At 35.0% G+C, this 16,675-nt stretch overlaps 1 protein-coding gene across 2 annotated transcripts in view; it reads right to left on the bottom strand.

Moving 5' to 3' along the window:
• Positions 1–16,675, bottom strand: part of adam12b (ADAM metallopeptidase domain 12b) — an 81,250-nt gene that overhangs the window by 36,980 nt on the left and 27,595 nt on the right. For both annotated transcript variants that reach the window (XM_042742552.1, XM_042742553.1), the window contains exons 4-7: positions 6,887–6,965; positions 4,628–4,704; positions 1,914–2,100; positions 8–73 (exon numbers count right to left, since the gene is read on the bottom strand). In XM_042742552.1, the coding sequence (XP_042598486.1) occupies positions 8–73; positions 1,914–2,100; positions 4,628–4,704; positions 6,887–6,965 (409 nt within the window). The remainder of the gene's footprint in view (positions 1–7; positions 74–1,913; positions 2,101–4,627; positions 4,705–6,886; positions 6,966–16,675) is intronic.

Here is a 16,675-nt window from a genome sequence, read left to right as displayed (position 1 = left end):
GTCCTACCTCTCTGTTGTCTGCTACAATGATGAGCTCCACATATTTAGTGGTCTTCTGAACATCCCGTTTATGCTGCCGAATAGAAAAGAGCATGTCAGTGATCTTACTATTTGATAAATGGCTCATTACCAATTAAATTTACCAGAGGGTTTACTAGAGCGTAGTGATAGGGATTTTAATTCATCCAGTCACTTCAATCTTATAAATGTGTTTATTAATTTACATACAGATTAATTCATTACTAGGCCTACTTTCAAAGATACTTTTGCATTTTTAAAAACATATATCTACACTGAACAAAATAATAAATGCAACACTTTAGTTTTTGCCCCTATTTTCATGAGCTGAACTCAAAGATCTAAGACTTTTTCTATGTACACAAATGGTCTATTTCTCTCAAATATTGTTCACAAATCTGTCTAAATCTGTGTAAGTGAGCACTTCTCCTTTGCCGAGATTATCCATCCACCTCACAGGTGTGGCATATCAAGATGCTGATTAGAGCAGGTGTGCCTTAGGCTGGCCACAATAAAAGGCCACTCTAAAATGTGCAGTTTTACTGTATTGGGGGGTTGGGGGGTCATTTGCCTCACACAGTGCAACACATCTCCTTCGCATAGAGTTGATCAGGTTGTTGATTGTGGCCTGTGGAATGTTGGTCCACTCCTCTTCAATGGCTGTGCGAAGTTGCTGGATTGCTAGTTCTTAAACTTTAAACAATAATAAGTATTTTATTTCACATGATGATTTTCTATGGGGTTAGTTTTAGTTAATGATAATAACCCTGCTTTTGAATGACCTTGATCATTACATTTGGACTTTAATTCTAAGTCTAAGGAACAAGAATGTGCCAAATGTTGTCATATAATGTATATGCACCAGGACACTGTGTGCTTTAGAGATCCATTTTTGTTTCAAGGAGCTTCTTGAGCTGAAATACTGACGTGTCTATAAATAACCATACAACCGAAATTGGTTGTGGTCCGTGACATTCAGATAGCAGCTGTAGTTAAACCAAGTAACCATAAAAAAACAAAAAAAAAAACCTAGTGGTTTTGAAAAAGCATAGAGGAAATCATATAAAAAATTAACAAAATTGTAGTTAAACTAATTTTTCACTTGACAAGGACAGATCCTTATCTCTTGTTCAGTGCTACTTTGAGCCTTCAAATGCTATTTCCTATAGTCAGCCATTAAAGACAGGAAAGCATATTTATATTATAAGTTACACTTTGATTTAGTTCAATTTAATAAAGCTGATTCGTTAATGAACTAATCACCACAACCACCAAAAATAGCTGAAGCCTGAACCAACAAGTGACCCCTCTGAACTGTCTCTTTAACCTCCTTGTAACACTTTCAGTTCTTTATAACTTCGACTAGCAGTTCTGTAGTCACCATGGTGACCATATTAAGAGTCTTCATCTCCTTTTGATTTATTCTCTTCGAATGGACAATGAAATTATCTATAATCTTTAGATGTGTCTGCAAATATCAATGCCAGCACTGATACAGATCCTAACCGTAATCACTTTTATTATATAGATATCATCAGTTTGCCATTATGTTGAGTTATAACAGAATCTTCTATCTGCTGCTATCCATTGGAATCAATACAATGGCGTCTGAATATCTTATTTAGACAGCTATGTTGTGATAAGAACATCTTCAATGTCAAGACTTATGTTGGGATCGTCTGTTAACCTTTGATGTCTCGCCGAGCTCTCTAATCTTGTTTTAGCATGCATGGGAAGTGAGGGCAACCACAATCCTCTCATCTGGATTAACAAAGACATCACATGCTGAATGATGCATGTTAATTCATCCTCAAGACAAAAAAGTGACACTCTCCAAACAAAACACCGTTATAATAGCTGCTACATTGACAGTCGCTGACGGATCGCATTCATACCCTTGTGCTGAATGATTGTGGCAGTCCTCCAGTGCTCATATGGCTGCCAGTCGATATGTTGTGTCCGTGTCCACAGGTTCCGGAGGGGAAGTGTAGGTGATGCCCTTCATAAATCACATGGGTGTCATTTGCTGGCTCAAAAGCTGGCTCCACCATCAGTGTTTTATTTTCAAGTAAGATGAACCCTCTGTGGATTGAATTCAGATTTAAAAAGCATTTTTTTTTCTAGTACAAACACATGATGGCAAGATAACAGGCAACTTATTTTGTGGTACTTGCTAAGAAAAGCATCACTTACTATTGCACAAACTTAGCAAAGAAGTGCTATGGCTTCGTGCATAACCTATCCTGTAACACATACATATAACATATACATCTAGGATGGCTTAAGGGTGAGTAAATCATGGGCTAATTTTCATTTTTGGGTGAACTAAATAAGAACAAAATTATTCTTAATTGCCATTTACTTTTTTTTTTCTAAATAAATAATAAAGTGGCAGATGACGTTGGATGTAGGCGTAGCACATGTGCCAGTGATTAGTGATGAATGTGGAAATTTATATTACATTTTTAATATAACTCCGATTGGATTCGTCTGAAAGAAAAAAGGCATATACGCCTAGGATGCCTTGAGGGTGAGTAAAACATGGGCTTTTTTTAATCTTAACATTTATTTTAATCTTAAAATTATGACATTTTGGCAGCATTCAGCCCATATAAGAGCTCTCATTCACAGGATGCGTTCACTCTAGCACTTGCATACACACTGAGACAGGACAAAAAAAGACAAAAGAGGACAAAAAAGAGCACAAATGAATGTATACTTCTCCATCTTGACGCACTAAAACATGGTTCATTAAAAAACGCGATGCGACCCCAGCGATTTAGAGACTTAGTGGTGGGCTCATTTGACTTGTACCAGTGAGCAACTACCAAGCAATGCCCCTGTAACAACTCAGAACACCATAGAATTCAATTTCTTGGCAACCACCTACAATAGGCTACCATATCGTGTCATTAGGTAAACATTTCTTCAGAAAAAAAAATATGCAATTAGGCTGTATGGTATAACTTGCAGGTAATTTTCTTGAGGTGCAGAACACTTTATGCTCTAAGTATCTAGTGTAAAACTAAAAAGATTACGTAAATGGGAGAAATTAATGTGTGTGTGTGGGGGGGGGGTTATACAAGTCTGCATTCTGGCAAAATGCTGCAGTAACAAAGCTAAATAATATTAACTCTGAGATCAAATAATATAATTCTAATATAATTATATTTTTATCAGTAAATTATAATTGTAAAATTAAAAGGCTGGTGACCTTTCACCATCTAATAAACTCTACAGTCAATAAATCCAGTTCTAATAAGTCCATTTGTTTGACTTCATCCCATTTGGGAAATGGGTGGATATGGATTTTTCTGCAGAATGACACTGTATTGTATAAAATTTAATTTCTCCACCCAGTTCTATGACCAATAACCCATTATTCACCAGAAAGTGAAATGCCTGAATTTTCAAATGTGTGAATTTACATTTATGATATCCTTAATAATATAGCCATGGGTGAAAAAAGACATTTTGAAAGATATTGTTGAGTGATAACTGAATATGAAGGGTGTATGTATAAGAGCCACTGGATGCAAGATGAAGAGTGAGTTTTCACTTTGCAATATAATAACAAGATAAAACAGATGAAAATCTGGAGCCATACTGATAGCTCAAAACGATGCTTGCAGTAGGAATGATTATTTAAATTATATCGATGATACCCTCCTTGCAATTTATAACCAAGCTGCTAATATGAAACCTGAAAGTACTGAACAGGATTGCAATTTGATCTACAGTATTGCATATTTCAGCATCTTCAGATGTAAAAATTTCCATCTCACACCCCCACACCAGTGAGGAAAAAAGCCACGATCACATTTACCTCGGCCTTGATTCACAGTACCCTTCTGTATTCAGATATGGCCTTAATATCTGCCTACCTGAAAGTCTCCAGGCTTGTGATAATGAAAATAAAGTAAAGACTTTCATTAGAAGTATTTTGTAATTACATTTATGCATTTAGCAGACACTTTTATCCAAAACGACTTACAGTTCATTCAGGCTATAATTTTTTTTTTAATCAGTATGTGTGTTCCCTGGGAATTGAACCCACAACCTTTTGTGCTTCTAACGCAATGCTCTACCACTGAGCCACAGAAACGCTGAAGTAAATTATAAGCAGGAGACCTTGGGTTTGCTTCAATCATAGCTCTGAGTTCATCTTCACCAATTCTGTTGTAAAAGTTGTGCTTCTACGACAAATTTACTGTAGCCACATGCTCCTTCTAATTATATTTAACAACATCACTTAAGTTTTTCATGACATATTAAATGCTTTCAGTCATTTTATGTGCTTATCTTCAGGACAATGAAGCATGGGATGATACTAAAGCATTTATTGATGTTTAATCTCACGGTTTTATAGGCTCTAAATGAACCTTCACATAGAAGAGTTGTGAAGTCCACTGGAAACAATAGCAAGGCAATAAATGTTGGACAACTTAAGACCTAGTATAATAGCTTTCCACACTAAAGCACACATGCTTTAAACTACTTGTTTAAGGACTTTTAATGACTTTGAAAATTGGAACTCAATATGGTTAAAATTACCGCCTATAGTACATAATGGGATACATGGACATTATGGTGGTGATACCGTGCTTACCTGATACCAGAGCATGTACTGAGGCTGACATCAGAGTGAGTATATCCTTGGACTTCACCATGGTAAAAGCAATTCATCTGCATGAAAAAAAGGAAAAGTCCTTGTAAAGTTCTTGGAAATGTACTCTTTTCCAGAAATTATGTACATACATAGAAGTCACTTATACTATGTATAAATTGCATTTTCTATGTATTTTTTATGTATAAGAATCCGGACGAACAAAAAAAGCATAATTTCCCTGACCCAACATTCAGATGTGCAACACGAAAACTTGAATTTTGGCCAAAAGATCAAGTTAAAGTTGGGTTATTTCAGAATTCAATTAACCATAAAATTGGACCATTTACTAACTGAGATCCTGTTCAGGTGCAAGATAATGTCAGATAATGTTCGTCTAAAGGGATCATGTAGCATAATGCCACGTAGCAAAAGTCATCTTTAAGCAGCTGCTTGCCGATGAAAACCACACTTTGTGGTGCCAGTAAGAGCAGTGCCTGCTGGTCTATTTTACAAGGAAACTATTCTCCCCTGTTATGGCTGGCACCAGCCCCCAAAGACCTTTCATGTGGAAATACCAATTGGTAGCCACAGGCTGGACGTCTAACTGCCATCACTCACACAAATGTTCACACACACTCACGCAGGAAGGCAGACAAAACCATTCAAAAACACACCGCTCTGTCAAAAGCAATCCGCGGCTGATGGCAAAAATCCTTCACATCAAAACTCAGCTGTCTGAGAGAATTTTTGTGGCTACCATTTCCACATCTTTAAGCTTTAACAGACCAAGAATAGCAAAGAACGTACCAGAAACAGTGATAGATGTAGGATATCTAAACAGCTAGAGCTAAAAATGATGACTGACTAGCTAATGGCCCTGTTAAATAATACACTAGGCCAGCAAAGTGAAGTCTGAGACTTATATTAGTAAAAGCAGGCCATTTTTCTTTCATAATGTCCTGATTTTAAGGATCACCAGAAAAAAATATTAGGCTGCTTTTTTTATGTGTCTGCCTTCGATGACAGCTCACACATGTATGTGCTGAGAAATTAGCTTTTTTGACTGTTTTAGTTGAAAAAAAGTTGAAGGATAAAATTTTTATTTTTATATTTCAATATAATATTTGAAAAACAGTTCTTAGAAATAAAGCACAAATTCTAAAGCATTTCTCATTTTTCTGTTTATTTGCATGTGCAAATAAGATTGTCAATCAAGTATCTATTTTATTACCACTCGCACCAAAGCCTTGTCAAGCTGTTTTACCTATTTTTGATGAATTTATCTTTTACAACGGCTTAATTTTTTTTTTAGACCTTCTCAGCTTTGAAGACAATAGATGTTCATGGCTATTTGGACAGGCTTAAACGATTATAAATAAGAGCTAAATATGCCCAGCAGGAATAATATTGTCAAGCCTACACATGTGTGACTGGGAATGGGGGGATGGCAACATGTAGTCAAAGCTGTCAGTTGCGGTTCTTAGCAATAGTCTAATTATAAAAGTACAAAAGACACAGCAGGCAATTCAAATCAGGCCTGACAATAATGTCAACATGCTGTCCTCGTGTCAACATCACATCACAGCAAAGATTAATCAGCTTTTCTGGGAAAACGGCCAGTCAGAGAATGCTAGAGCACTAGCCACCCCAGTTTAACTTTTAAAGATTTTGAAGTATCATATTTGACAACAATATTGGAATATTTAACTAAAAATGAAAATTAACAGTTTTGTCTAAATCTCATGTCCTTCTTAAACATTTCAATTCAATGAAAGCTGTTGTTTTTAGTTAATACTTCAATAATACTTAATACTAATACTTCAAATTTAGTCTGTTCCTCATATAAAGTAATTGTAAGACTCTGAATTCTTAAAATATACAGCGCTTAAGTGTTATGGTCCACTCTGTGATTAGAACACAATGTTTTGTTTTGGTTAATTTTTTTGGCTTTATTGTCTATGAGGACCTTGAGAGCCTTTGGTCCCCATCCAATTTCAGTGTACAGAAAAGAGCAGCTTGGGCTTTTGACTAAACGTCATATAAAGGAAGAGTGAGTAAATGATGATGATGATCATTTACTCTTTTACTCATGTTTATTTTTGGTTGAACAAACCCAGAAAAGGAAATGCAGATGTATTACGTGTTGGTCTAATTCCTCTAAAAATATTTGAAATGGACCAACGATTAATATCCATTTCATTATCTCATTGGGATTTGTGTATTCCAAAAGATAAATGTGTATGAGACTGTTTAACTTACCGTAGAGTTGTGAGTACTCATAACAGTTTGTCCATCTTCCCTATAATGTGTCTCAGTGTAATGGCTGGCGAACAGGCCGCTAGAAGAGAAAACACACACACACACACACACAAATCTATTAAGCATTGCATCAGCATCTTCCCTGCCCAGAAAATCAATATTTTAAAGAAGAATATTTACAAGTTTATGGTTGAATATAAAAAGAAGAATTTCTGAAATAAAAAGCCATTTTAAACACTCTTAAAGTACTATTACATTTCATTACTAAAAGCTCACAAAATTTATGATTTATGTTTATCATAACAGAACAGATTATGGAAGTGTGTCAGACAGTAAGTAGAGAGAAAACTAGCTTTTCGAAGACGCACATAAACAGGAAAAGTGGGGCATCGTATGAGTTTTGATCATAGGAAATGATCAGCAGATCCACCAGATCAAATGATGACCCACCTAAACATATGGGCATAAATGCAAAGATCCAAAACTCCACTAAAGAAAATGCTTCTGATTAGTTTTAGTTTTTTTTTTTTTTTACAATAAAATGCACTTTTTCCAAAAACTTTCATTTGCTATTTTCCAGAATCCTAAAACTTTGTTTATTTCCAGGTTTAAATATTATTTTGAATCCCACTGTACATACCAATACTTTTCCAATTGCAATGCTGTTTAAGTATATGTGCATGTGTGAACAAAGAAGCTCACAGAAACACAGGGGAAAGGATGAGTTGTGCTTGTAAGCATTGAGTGTGTTTTTTGCTGGCATGTCAAACTCTGCTAAGGCATTGCTGGAAGAGACGACGGAGTGATATGTGACATGATGCTGACATGATGAAATCCAAATGTAATCACCTGAACAACATAAGCAGATCCTCTTAAAGGGCCAGTATGTATGTGTCTGTGTAATGTTCCATATTCTGAAAGCCTTTTAGAGTGTTTTGTTGTAACCTAAATGTAAGCAAAATTTAAATCACCTATCCTACTTTAAAGGTGCTGTATGTAGGATTGACACCGAGTGGTTGAACTAGGTATTGCAGTCCAAATTCAAAATATTGCAGAGGGTTTTTTCATCCTCCTCAGATTTGACGCATACGTAGGTTGCCAGATTAACGACACGAACAGGAATGAGCGCACTTGACGATAAACAAAATGAAATACGCTGTGTTATCCACCAACTGGCAACCCGGTGTGCCGAAATACATTAGGGTAAACTGCCAGTGGGTGGGTTTCACAAAACAAACACCGACATTCCAGCCCAGAACGCACATTTTCAAAGGACAATAACTGACTGTAGAATTGTTTTTCAGATAAACAAGTATGTTAACTTAGCATGTTTCTTAAATATCTGCAAACATATTATGGCATTTTTATGCTTTAGTAGAGTCAAAATCTTACATACAGCACCTTTAAATTTTATACACAAAAACTCTAGAGACCAGCTGCAGAGCCAAAAATCAAACAAGGGAATTTTTTAAGAATTACTCTTTGTAGCCCAGTTTATTTTAAGCCCAAATTAAGTGTTTTGTACTAAAAAAAAAGTAAATGAAAATTCAGTTGACTAAAAAGTAAAAAATAATCGGGTATTGTTTTCAAAAAGTTTGTTTCTGTGAATTGTGGGGATTTTTCATAGACTTCTATTACTTTTATACTGACCAGAGAATATTTTTTTATCCCCTAACCCAACCCCAACCTTAAACCTACCCCTTACAGAAAACCTGTTTGCATTGTTACTCTTTCAGATAAACATCATTTGCTATTTTTAATATATATATATATATATATATATATATATATATATATATTTTTCCTTTGTGGGGACCACAGGACGGTTCCCACAATGTAAAAAATTTCAGGTTTTACTATCCTTGTGGGGACATTTGCATACCCGCACAATGTAGCTTAAACAAGTACACACACACACCTTGACAGACCTCACACTCCTCATATTTCTCCTTTGGGCTTATGCATGCCATAATTATGCCCTTGTATATGTACACATTCATCAAAGGAACATCAGGATATGAAAACAGATCCATTGTTTGTATTCTCCAGGCAAAACTTCATTTCGAATTCGCCTCATGAACCTGCCTGGTTTAGACCTTGGGCTAACGTATTAGTAAAACACACCAGCTCAGCTCCCTCAAGTATGGGGGCTGCTGCCTCCATGGTTGCTGTGAGAACAGTCATATTTGGTATAACGTCATTAGGCCATCTTTCAGTAATGACAGCACTCCAGTCCTATTCCCATTCTCCTCGATTTGATCCACATGCCAGTGGAGGAACGGTTCGTTGTTTTGGAAGGAACTTCAAAGCCTCTAGTCGAAAGGCTTTGATGTTCTTGGGGATGAACTGGTGTGACAGCCATCCGAATCCGAATCCCAAACGTGGCGTGACTCCCTCAGTGCCACAGAGCAATGAGCAAGGGAATGTGGGAGTACATCCACAGGGAAGTGTGAATCATAAAAGAAACGCTGAACGTGGTGTAATATGCCAATTAGGGTGGTTACAAAAGAAAAAGTCCACTAAGGCTGGAGTACGAAACAAGCCTCAAGCGGTCTACACCATGTTCGTAAATTGTAGGGCCTTGTAAAAGGCCACTGAAAGCTCAATACTGTACATAAAAAGAGATGTACTGTACATGCATAACTCCACATGGAAAACCATTTACACCTACGTTAATTGTGAAATTAATTTACAATAAAAAAAATCACATTTTGAAAATATAAGGCTGTTTTAATTCTGTATTCTATGTTATGATTAATAAATATATTTTTTTGATACACATTACAGTTATTTTAAAAAAGTTGCAGTTGCGAGGTCACTTTGTGAGATCACTGTCACACTGTGAGCTATAAAGTCACACTGCAAATCGCAACTGTGAGATACAACGTATCAATATATAAATCAATTTTTAAAGAGATATTGTCATATTGTGAGATACAAAGTTGCAATTTGCAAAATTTGCTGCAATTGTGATATATAATATTGTTTTGAGAGCTATTCGCATTGTAAAATATAATATCACATTGCAAGATACAAAGATTGACTTGTGAGATACTAAGTCACAATTACAAGAAACAAAGTTGCAACTGTGATATATAGTCATTTTTAGAGATATAGTCACATTCTAAGAAGTCGCAACTGTGTGAGACGGAATTGCTTCTATGACAAAGTTGTAATTGTGATATATAAAGTCATTTTTAGAGATATAGTCACAATGTCAGATATTAAGTCACACTGCAAAATATATAATCTCAATTGCGAAATACTGTACGAAGCACAAAACACAAAGTTGCAATTGCGATATATGAAGCTGTTTTTAAAAGATGATCACATTGTGAGATATAAAGTCACAATTGTGTGATACAAAGTCGCAATTATGAAAAACAATGCTGCAATTGCGAAATTTTAATGGGATTTAGTACAATTTTAATATATATACTGTATGAAAGTTGCAATTATGACAAACAATACTGGAATTGAGTCATGGAAAAGTTGGAATTTAGATATATATGGAATTGCAAGATATTGTATAAAGTCACAATTGAGATACTAAGTTGCAATTAAGAAAAATAAAGTTACAATTGCAACAAAGTCATTTTGTGACTTACTGTATGAAGTCATATTGTGAGATATGAGCAAAATCAAGATATAAAGTCACAATGACATTTTTTTTACTTTTACTCTGAGGCATAACCAGGCTCCATAATAACTCCATGTGACATACTTCCCTGTCTGTTTTGCCTGAAGACATTCATGTCACAATGCATTCAGAAAGTGGTGAGTTAATAAGGAATTTTAAAAACATGCTTGGATAGACCCCTGTTGATAACTTACAGTATACTGTTGCTATTTTAATATTTCATGTTGTGAACCATTTTTGACATCTTAAAGGAGGTAATGGCTGTCGTCCCAGAATAACTCTGACTACAGTTACCTCAGTAAGCACAGGCACAGTGACCCATAAAAGGGTGTTTGATAGAGGGCAATATGAACTTTCTCACAGACAGCATCTTAAGCATTTCAATACTTTTAAAGACATCCTCTAACAAACCTGCAGAGAAATGCAACTTGTCTAATGATCAACTAAAACAGAGAGAATTGTTATGTGTGTGTGTATGTGTGAAGTAGATCTTGAATCAGTGTCTTGAGATATGAAACACTGAGCTTCTCTAATCCTCTACTCAATCTCCTTGAAATCCCAGCCCATAACATACAGAGGATGGGTGAAGAGGTGAAACATGCTCAGAGGAATCAAGCAGTATATAAATAAGACTTGCTTGCTCCACTAAGTTTAAATGATTTTGTAGCTTATATACACACACACAAAATAAATACCGTTTAAAAGTTTGGGGCCAGCAAGATGCATTAATTCAATCAAAAGTGACAGTAAAAACTTTTAGAATGTTACAAACATTTAGATTTCAAATTAATGCTGTTCTTTTAAACTTTATATTCATCAAAGAATCATGAACAAATGATCACAGCATTCACATAAATATTAAGCAGCACAACTGTTTTAACACTGATAATAATGATGTTTTTTGAACACCAAATCAGCACATTAAAATGATTTCTGAAGGATCCTGTGACAAAGAAGACTGAAATAATGAAAATTCAGTTGCAAAAAATTTAGCTCTACCAGCAGAGAACAAATTAAATGTTTTAATATATATTTAAATAAAAAAAAAACAGTTGTTTTAAATTGTCATAATATTTCGCAATATTATATATATATACACATATACATATACATACATATATATATATATATATATATACATATATATATATATATATATATATATATATATATATATATATACATATATCTATTTATATAACACACACACACACACACACACAGAGAGAGAGAGAGAGAGAGAGAGAGAGAGAAAGAGAGTGTCAGATATTGCAGATTGCGCTGTATATGTATATATATTCTGCTACAGATCTATAATTTCAAATTCTGCCACAGATCTATAATGGGTGCAATTAGTTCTGACCAGCTCTTGCATACACAGCATGTTTATTTATTTCCTCAGAGTTTAGATACATCAAACACTCATTAAAAGACCACCTCAGGTGGCTTTATTTTAGAAGCAAATTCATTCTGAGCAAAGTAAATAAATGAAGAAATATGTAATATAAAATGCCTCCATCTATAATTAGTCTGTACATACACACTATGCAGTCAACAGTGCCCATTATGACTGAAATCAATAACCATCGATCCCTGAAATTTCACAGCCTGCTGACTTTCATTATATGTAGATAACAATCTAATTACAGGTTTGTTCGCAGACTCAGGTTAATTGTGATAAATGCACTTGTTCATTAGATGCTGCAGAGAAAAAAATCGGCACTCTTTCTTTTCTCACTGTTTTTCAGGTTACAGTGACCTTTGACAGGAAAAAAGGCCACATGCATTGTTGTGATGACAGAACAATGACAAAATTATGGATGTAAAATACTGGGCCTAAAGCAACAACTGTTAAGAACCAGTTTATTTACTGTAAAACATAATGTTGGAGTCCTATTTTGTCATAATCTGTGTCACATGAATACCACAGTACAGAGATGGCACAGATGCAGTACTATGGTACTTACTTTGATATATACCATATTACCATTTATATTTATGTTGTATAGCACTTCAAAGAATACCATGACAACACCATGGTACTTCCCTGTGGTACAAAAATACACAGTATTTTCATGGCGCATATTGGAAAATAAATTTATAATCATTCCAAAAATCATGGCATTAGTGCCATCACCAAATAACCATATTAATATTTCTGGTACTCTTAAGTTACTGAAGCTCAGACTTCATACTTTTTACTTTTTTCATAATCTTCTATTCTATTTGATTGTTAATTGACTCCATATCTTACTAATACGGTTTTAACAGTCAGGGGAAAAATGAGCGAAACGTTTAAGCGGAAGCACGAAGTCTCACTGGAGAAGAGAGAAAGTGCAAGAGGTCTTGAACATCATTTGGTCCTTTTAATTAGACAGTTCATTTCTCTGCTGGAAATTAAAAGTGCCCATTACGGCACTTTCTGACACTAACAGGCTCTAAAATGGACACAGAAGTGACAACTGCAGCAGAGACTGAAATACTGTGATTGGAGACACATTTTTTATAAAAGCACTATTTTTAACTTGATGTGGTATCTTACAAACACGACGCACATGGTGTCAGATGCTGAAAAAGCAGCGAGACCTGATTCTCTTTCGCCTTTTCTCTCCATCTCTCTATTTTGAGGTGGTAATCTTGTTTATTTTATAAAGTTTTTTTTCTCTCTCTCTCATCTTCTCTCTGGGTTGAAGCGTGTTACCAAAGCAGACACCAACACTAAAGAAAGTAAAACCATTTCTTACACAAACACACACAAACACACACACATACTAGAGAACAAGACTGGTCTGAAGACCTAATTCCATTTCCACACATTGCTGTGTCTCCAATTGATTTAGCTTTCCACACTAAGATTCACAACACAAGATTCACATAATGGGATGAGATGGGGGATGGTTGAGGATGAAGGACAAGATGAAATCCTTCAGGCTAAAGAAATATTTTTCTATATCCTCACTGTTTGGGTTCAGTATGTCTGCAAGAATCAATGCTCTACAGTATGTCATTAAACATTAGCTTATATTTAAAACAAACACACACAGGCGCACAGGAGAACATAATATAGAAGAACAGGTGCTTTTTAAAGTTACCGCATTAACACATGCAAATAATTGAATATGTTTAATGTTATTGTTTAAATGGAATTAACATGTTTATTCAATTTGTGTTATTGTAAAAAATAAACATTCATTCAAATCTAGAAAGAATGTTTAACAAAAGTAAAGTCATTTGTAAGTGCATATGTGCCAAAATCCTCCCCATCAAGCATTCTCTAGTCTTTCTTTTATCCACTTCAAAAATACAAATGCAAAAATATTTGTAATCAGTATATTTCAGTCATTTTCAAGTAAAAGCCTTTTCAGTGTTTTTTCTTGTTTTAACTACATTTAATAAAAGATAATTGTGTTTATGCTTAAAACAAGAAAAATAATTGTTAGTCGAGTAAAAAAAACAAACAAAAAAACAATCACATCCTGTTGCTTCTTGAGCAAATTTATTTAGTTTTGAAGATGTTGTTTTTGTTTTTTGTTTTTACCGACAGAAATACTAATTAAGAACATTTGATGTTTATTTTCTGTTTCTTTCTCATTCCTTTAGTGAACTTCCTTCTGTGGCTTCTGTCATGTGTTTAACTTTGTATCTGTATGTGGAAAGATCTCAGGAAAGCCCAGTTCCTTTGGTCTGTTTTCAGGCTCTAGGGTGTTTCAATCTCAGTGTGTATCTGTCTTTGTATTTGTTTGTGTGTGTCTGTGGGGAATAGATTCAAAGATCAACCAGCATGTTGAAGTTCTCCTTGAAGAACACACCATCCTGTCATCCATGAAGCATGTGTGAATGTGTGTCTTTGTTCATGCAACACACTGCAAACTTTGTTTTCAAATCCCATCTTTAGGGCTAATTTTATTTAGTTTCAAGTTGTCTTGTGTTAATAAACATCAGATTTCAATGCTACTTTAACTAGCCAGATATACCAAACAAAATTAGATTTTTGCCTATTAGAAAATGAAAGAGAGTAGCCTAATTCATTGATCCATACAAACAGCATTTCTGTTCATGGAGTGTGATTCATGGTGCTTTCAACAGTTCAATAAGTAACATTTAATGCTTAAATAATACTCAGTAAATGTATAACAATATTTTAGTTACTTCACCTATTTTTTTTTGCTACGCAAATGGAAATATTGGTTACACTTAATTTTAAGGTGTCCTTGTTACAGTGTAATATAATTACTGAGTAATATTTATTAACTACATTTATTTACAATATGGTTAGGGTTAGGGCATGTAATTATGCATAGTTAATTGTTATTATAATAGTAAGTACATGTAACGTGTAACAAAGACACCTTAAAATAAAGTGTTACCGAAATATTTCCAGACTAAATGAAAGGAAAAAAGCATTGCATCTTCGAGTGACACCAACTTGAGATGAACTAATCAGTTTAGTGAATTATTCAATGACTCACTTGTTTCATTCTGAATCAGTGTTTTAAATGAATCCATTTTGTGGATTCAGTGACTCATTTGTTACTTTCTTCACTGAATCAGTGTTTTGAACAAATCAGTTGAGTGTATAAATCAATGACCCAGTAACTACAGTACCTGTCACAGTGGGGTAACAGTTTTAGACAATAAAAACAGTATAGTATTCATCTGTATCAACAATAGGCCATTTTCATTTAATTCCGAACAACTTCACTGTTATTTCTGTTTTCTTCCAATTCTTTCTTTCATTATATTTTAACAATATTTGCTCCCCTGCCTTTCCTAGTCAGAGTCTAATCTGAACTCTAAAGGGAACATCTCTGCGCTGTCTGACTGCCCATCCATTAGTGTAAGTTGGGATGTTTATACTTTATGTTTCATGTTGTGTTACTGTCGTAGAGGCAGCCAAAGCAGATCACTGAACTGTACAGATGTTGAGTGATCCTTAGTGAGGAAATCTGTGACTCACTTGATGATAAATAACAAATGACAGCCCAGAAACTTTGTTCTCAGCTGGGGGGAGTGAAACTGTAGCTTTCATGATCATTAAGAACTTCTACAAACCACAGCTCCTCTCCTCACTGGTTGGGAAGAAAAGGGTGTTCACACTTGAAACAATTTAGCAGATTTCGGCTCTTGGCTCTTGTAAATATGTGCTATTTCTCTGTGTCGGTTTCCACGCCATTAACCGCTTTCTCTGTCTATTTTTTCTCTCTCTCTGTCTCCCTAAAGACTCACTGATGCTTCTAGTTTAATAGAGTCTCTTCTTCGGCTCATTATACAGGTCTGACCAACCTTCTGGCATTTTCTGTTCTGTCTTATTTATGATGGTACATCTGATCTGTGTATGATCAGTCAGACTGAAAGAGTGCATCCCAGTCAAAGGATGAGATTTGACTGCTTTTTTGTCAGAATGTAAAAGCCTAAGAACAGTGTGTGTAATGATTGTGAGGTTTCAAAACATCTGTGAGTAATGCAGTAGAAGTGTGTTTTCACTGCAGAGCATTCTTCATTAACTTATCCAGATGCCTAGCACAAAAAACAGCTAGCCAAGCTTTTGTTTGGTCAGCTTGTTGTTAGCTAGTGTAGAGCAAAAGTAACAAAGACAGATGACAGAGGGAGAAAATGACTGAATGGAAAAAACTGGAAAAAAGCAGGAAAAAAGCAAGAAAAAGGCTCGGTTTGCACCTGGTACCCCACTAAAGGCTGGGAAACACTACACAATTTTTAAAATCTGAGCATATTTTAAAACACTATCGTACACTTGCTGAATTTGTAAATAATTACAGAGGAAAATCTGGGCATCATACACTACTGAGATCACACACTACGAGACTTTCAATTCATCTTGATCAAATTCATCTTGAACAAACTTGCACAGAAACACATTCATTGTTGCTAGAACATGTGTGACAAATGAAAGCAAAAGGCACTGTATTATTGGCATAAAACTCTGACTGGATGGAATCAAAGTCTGAAGGTAAAATATCAAGAGTCTGTGCTCATCACACTGTGGTTTTATATGAAATTTGTAAAGTCAAATCTGCAGACTGGCTCTGACTTCCGGTAACTAGGATCAACTTGTCTAGACTGTAAATTGGTACAGAAATCTGGGCACAAGTTATCTGATTATGTTCCAATAACAATGAAATGAAATTGAA

Source organism: Cyprinus carpio, chromosome B17 (assembly GCF_018340385.1).
Source record: "Cyprinus carpio isolate SPL01 chromosome B17, ASM1834038v1, whole genome shotgun sequence".
NCBI lineage: Eukaryota > Metazoa > Chordata > Actinopteri > Cypriniformes > Cyprinidae > Cyprinus > Cyprinus carpio.
The sequence above is the reverse complement of the archived record's forward strand: the minus strand, read 5'-3'. Positions and strand labels throughout refer to the sequence as shown.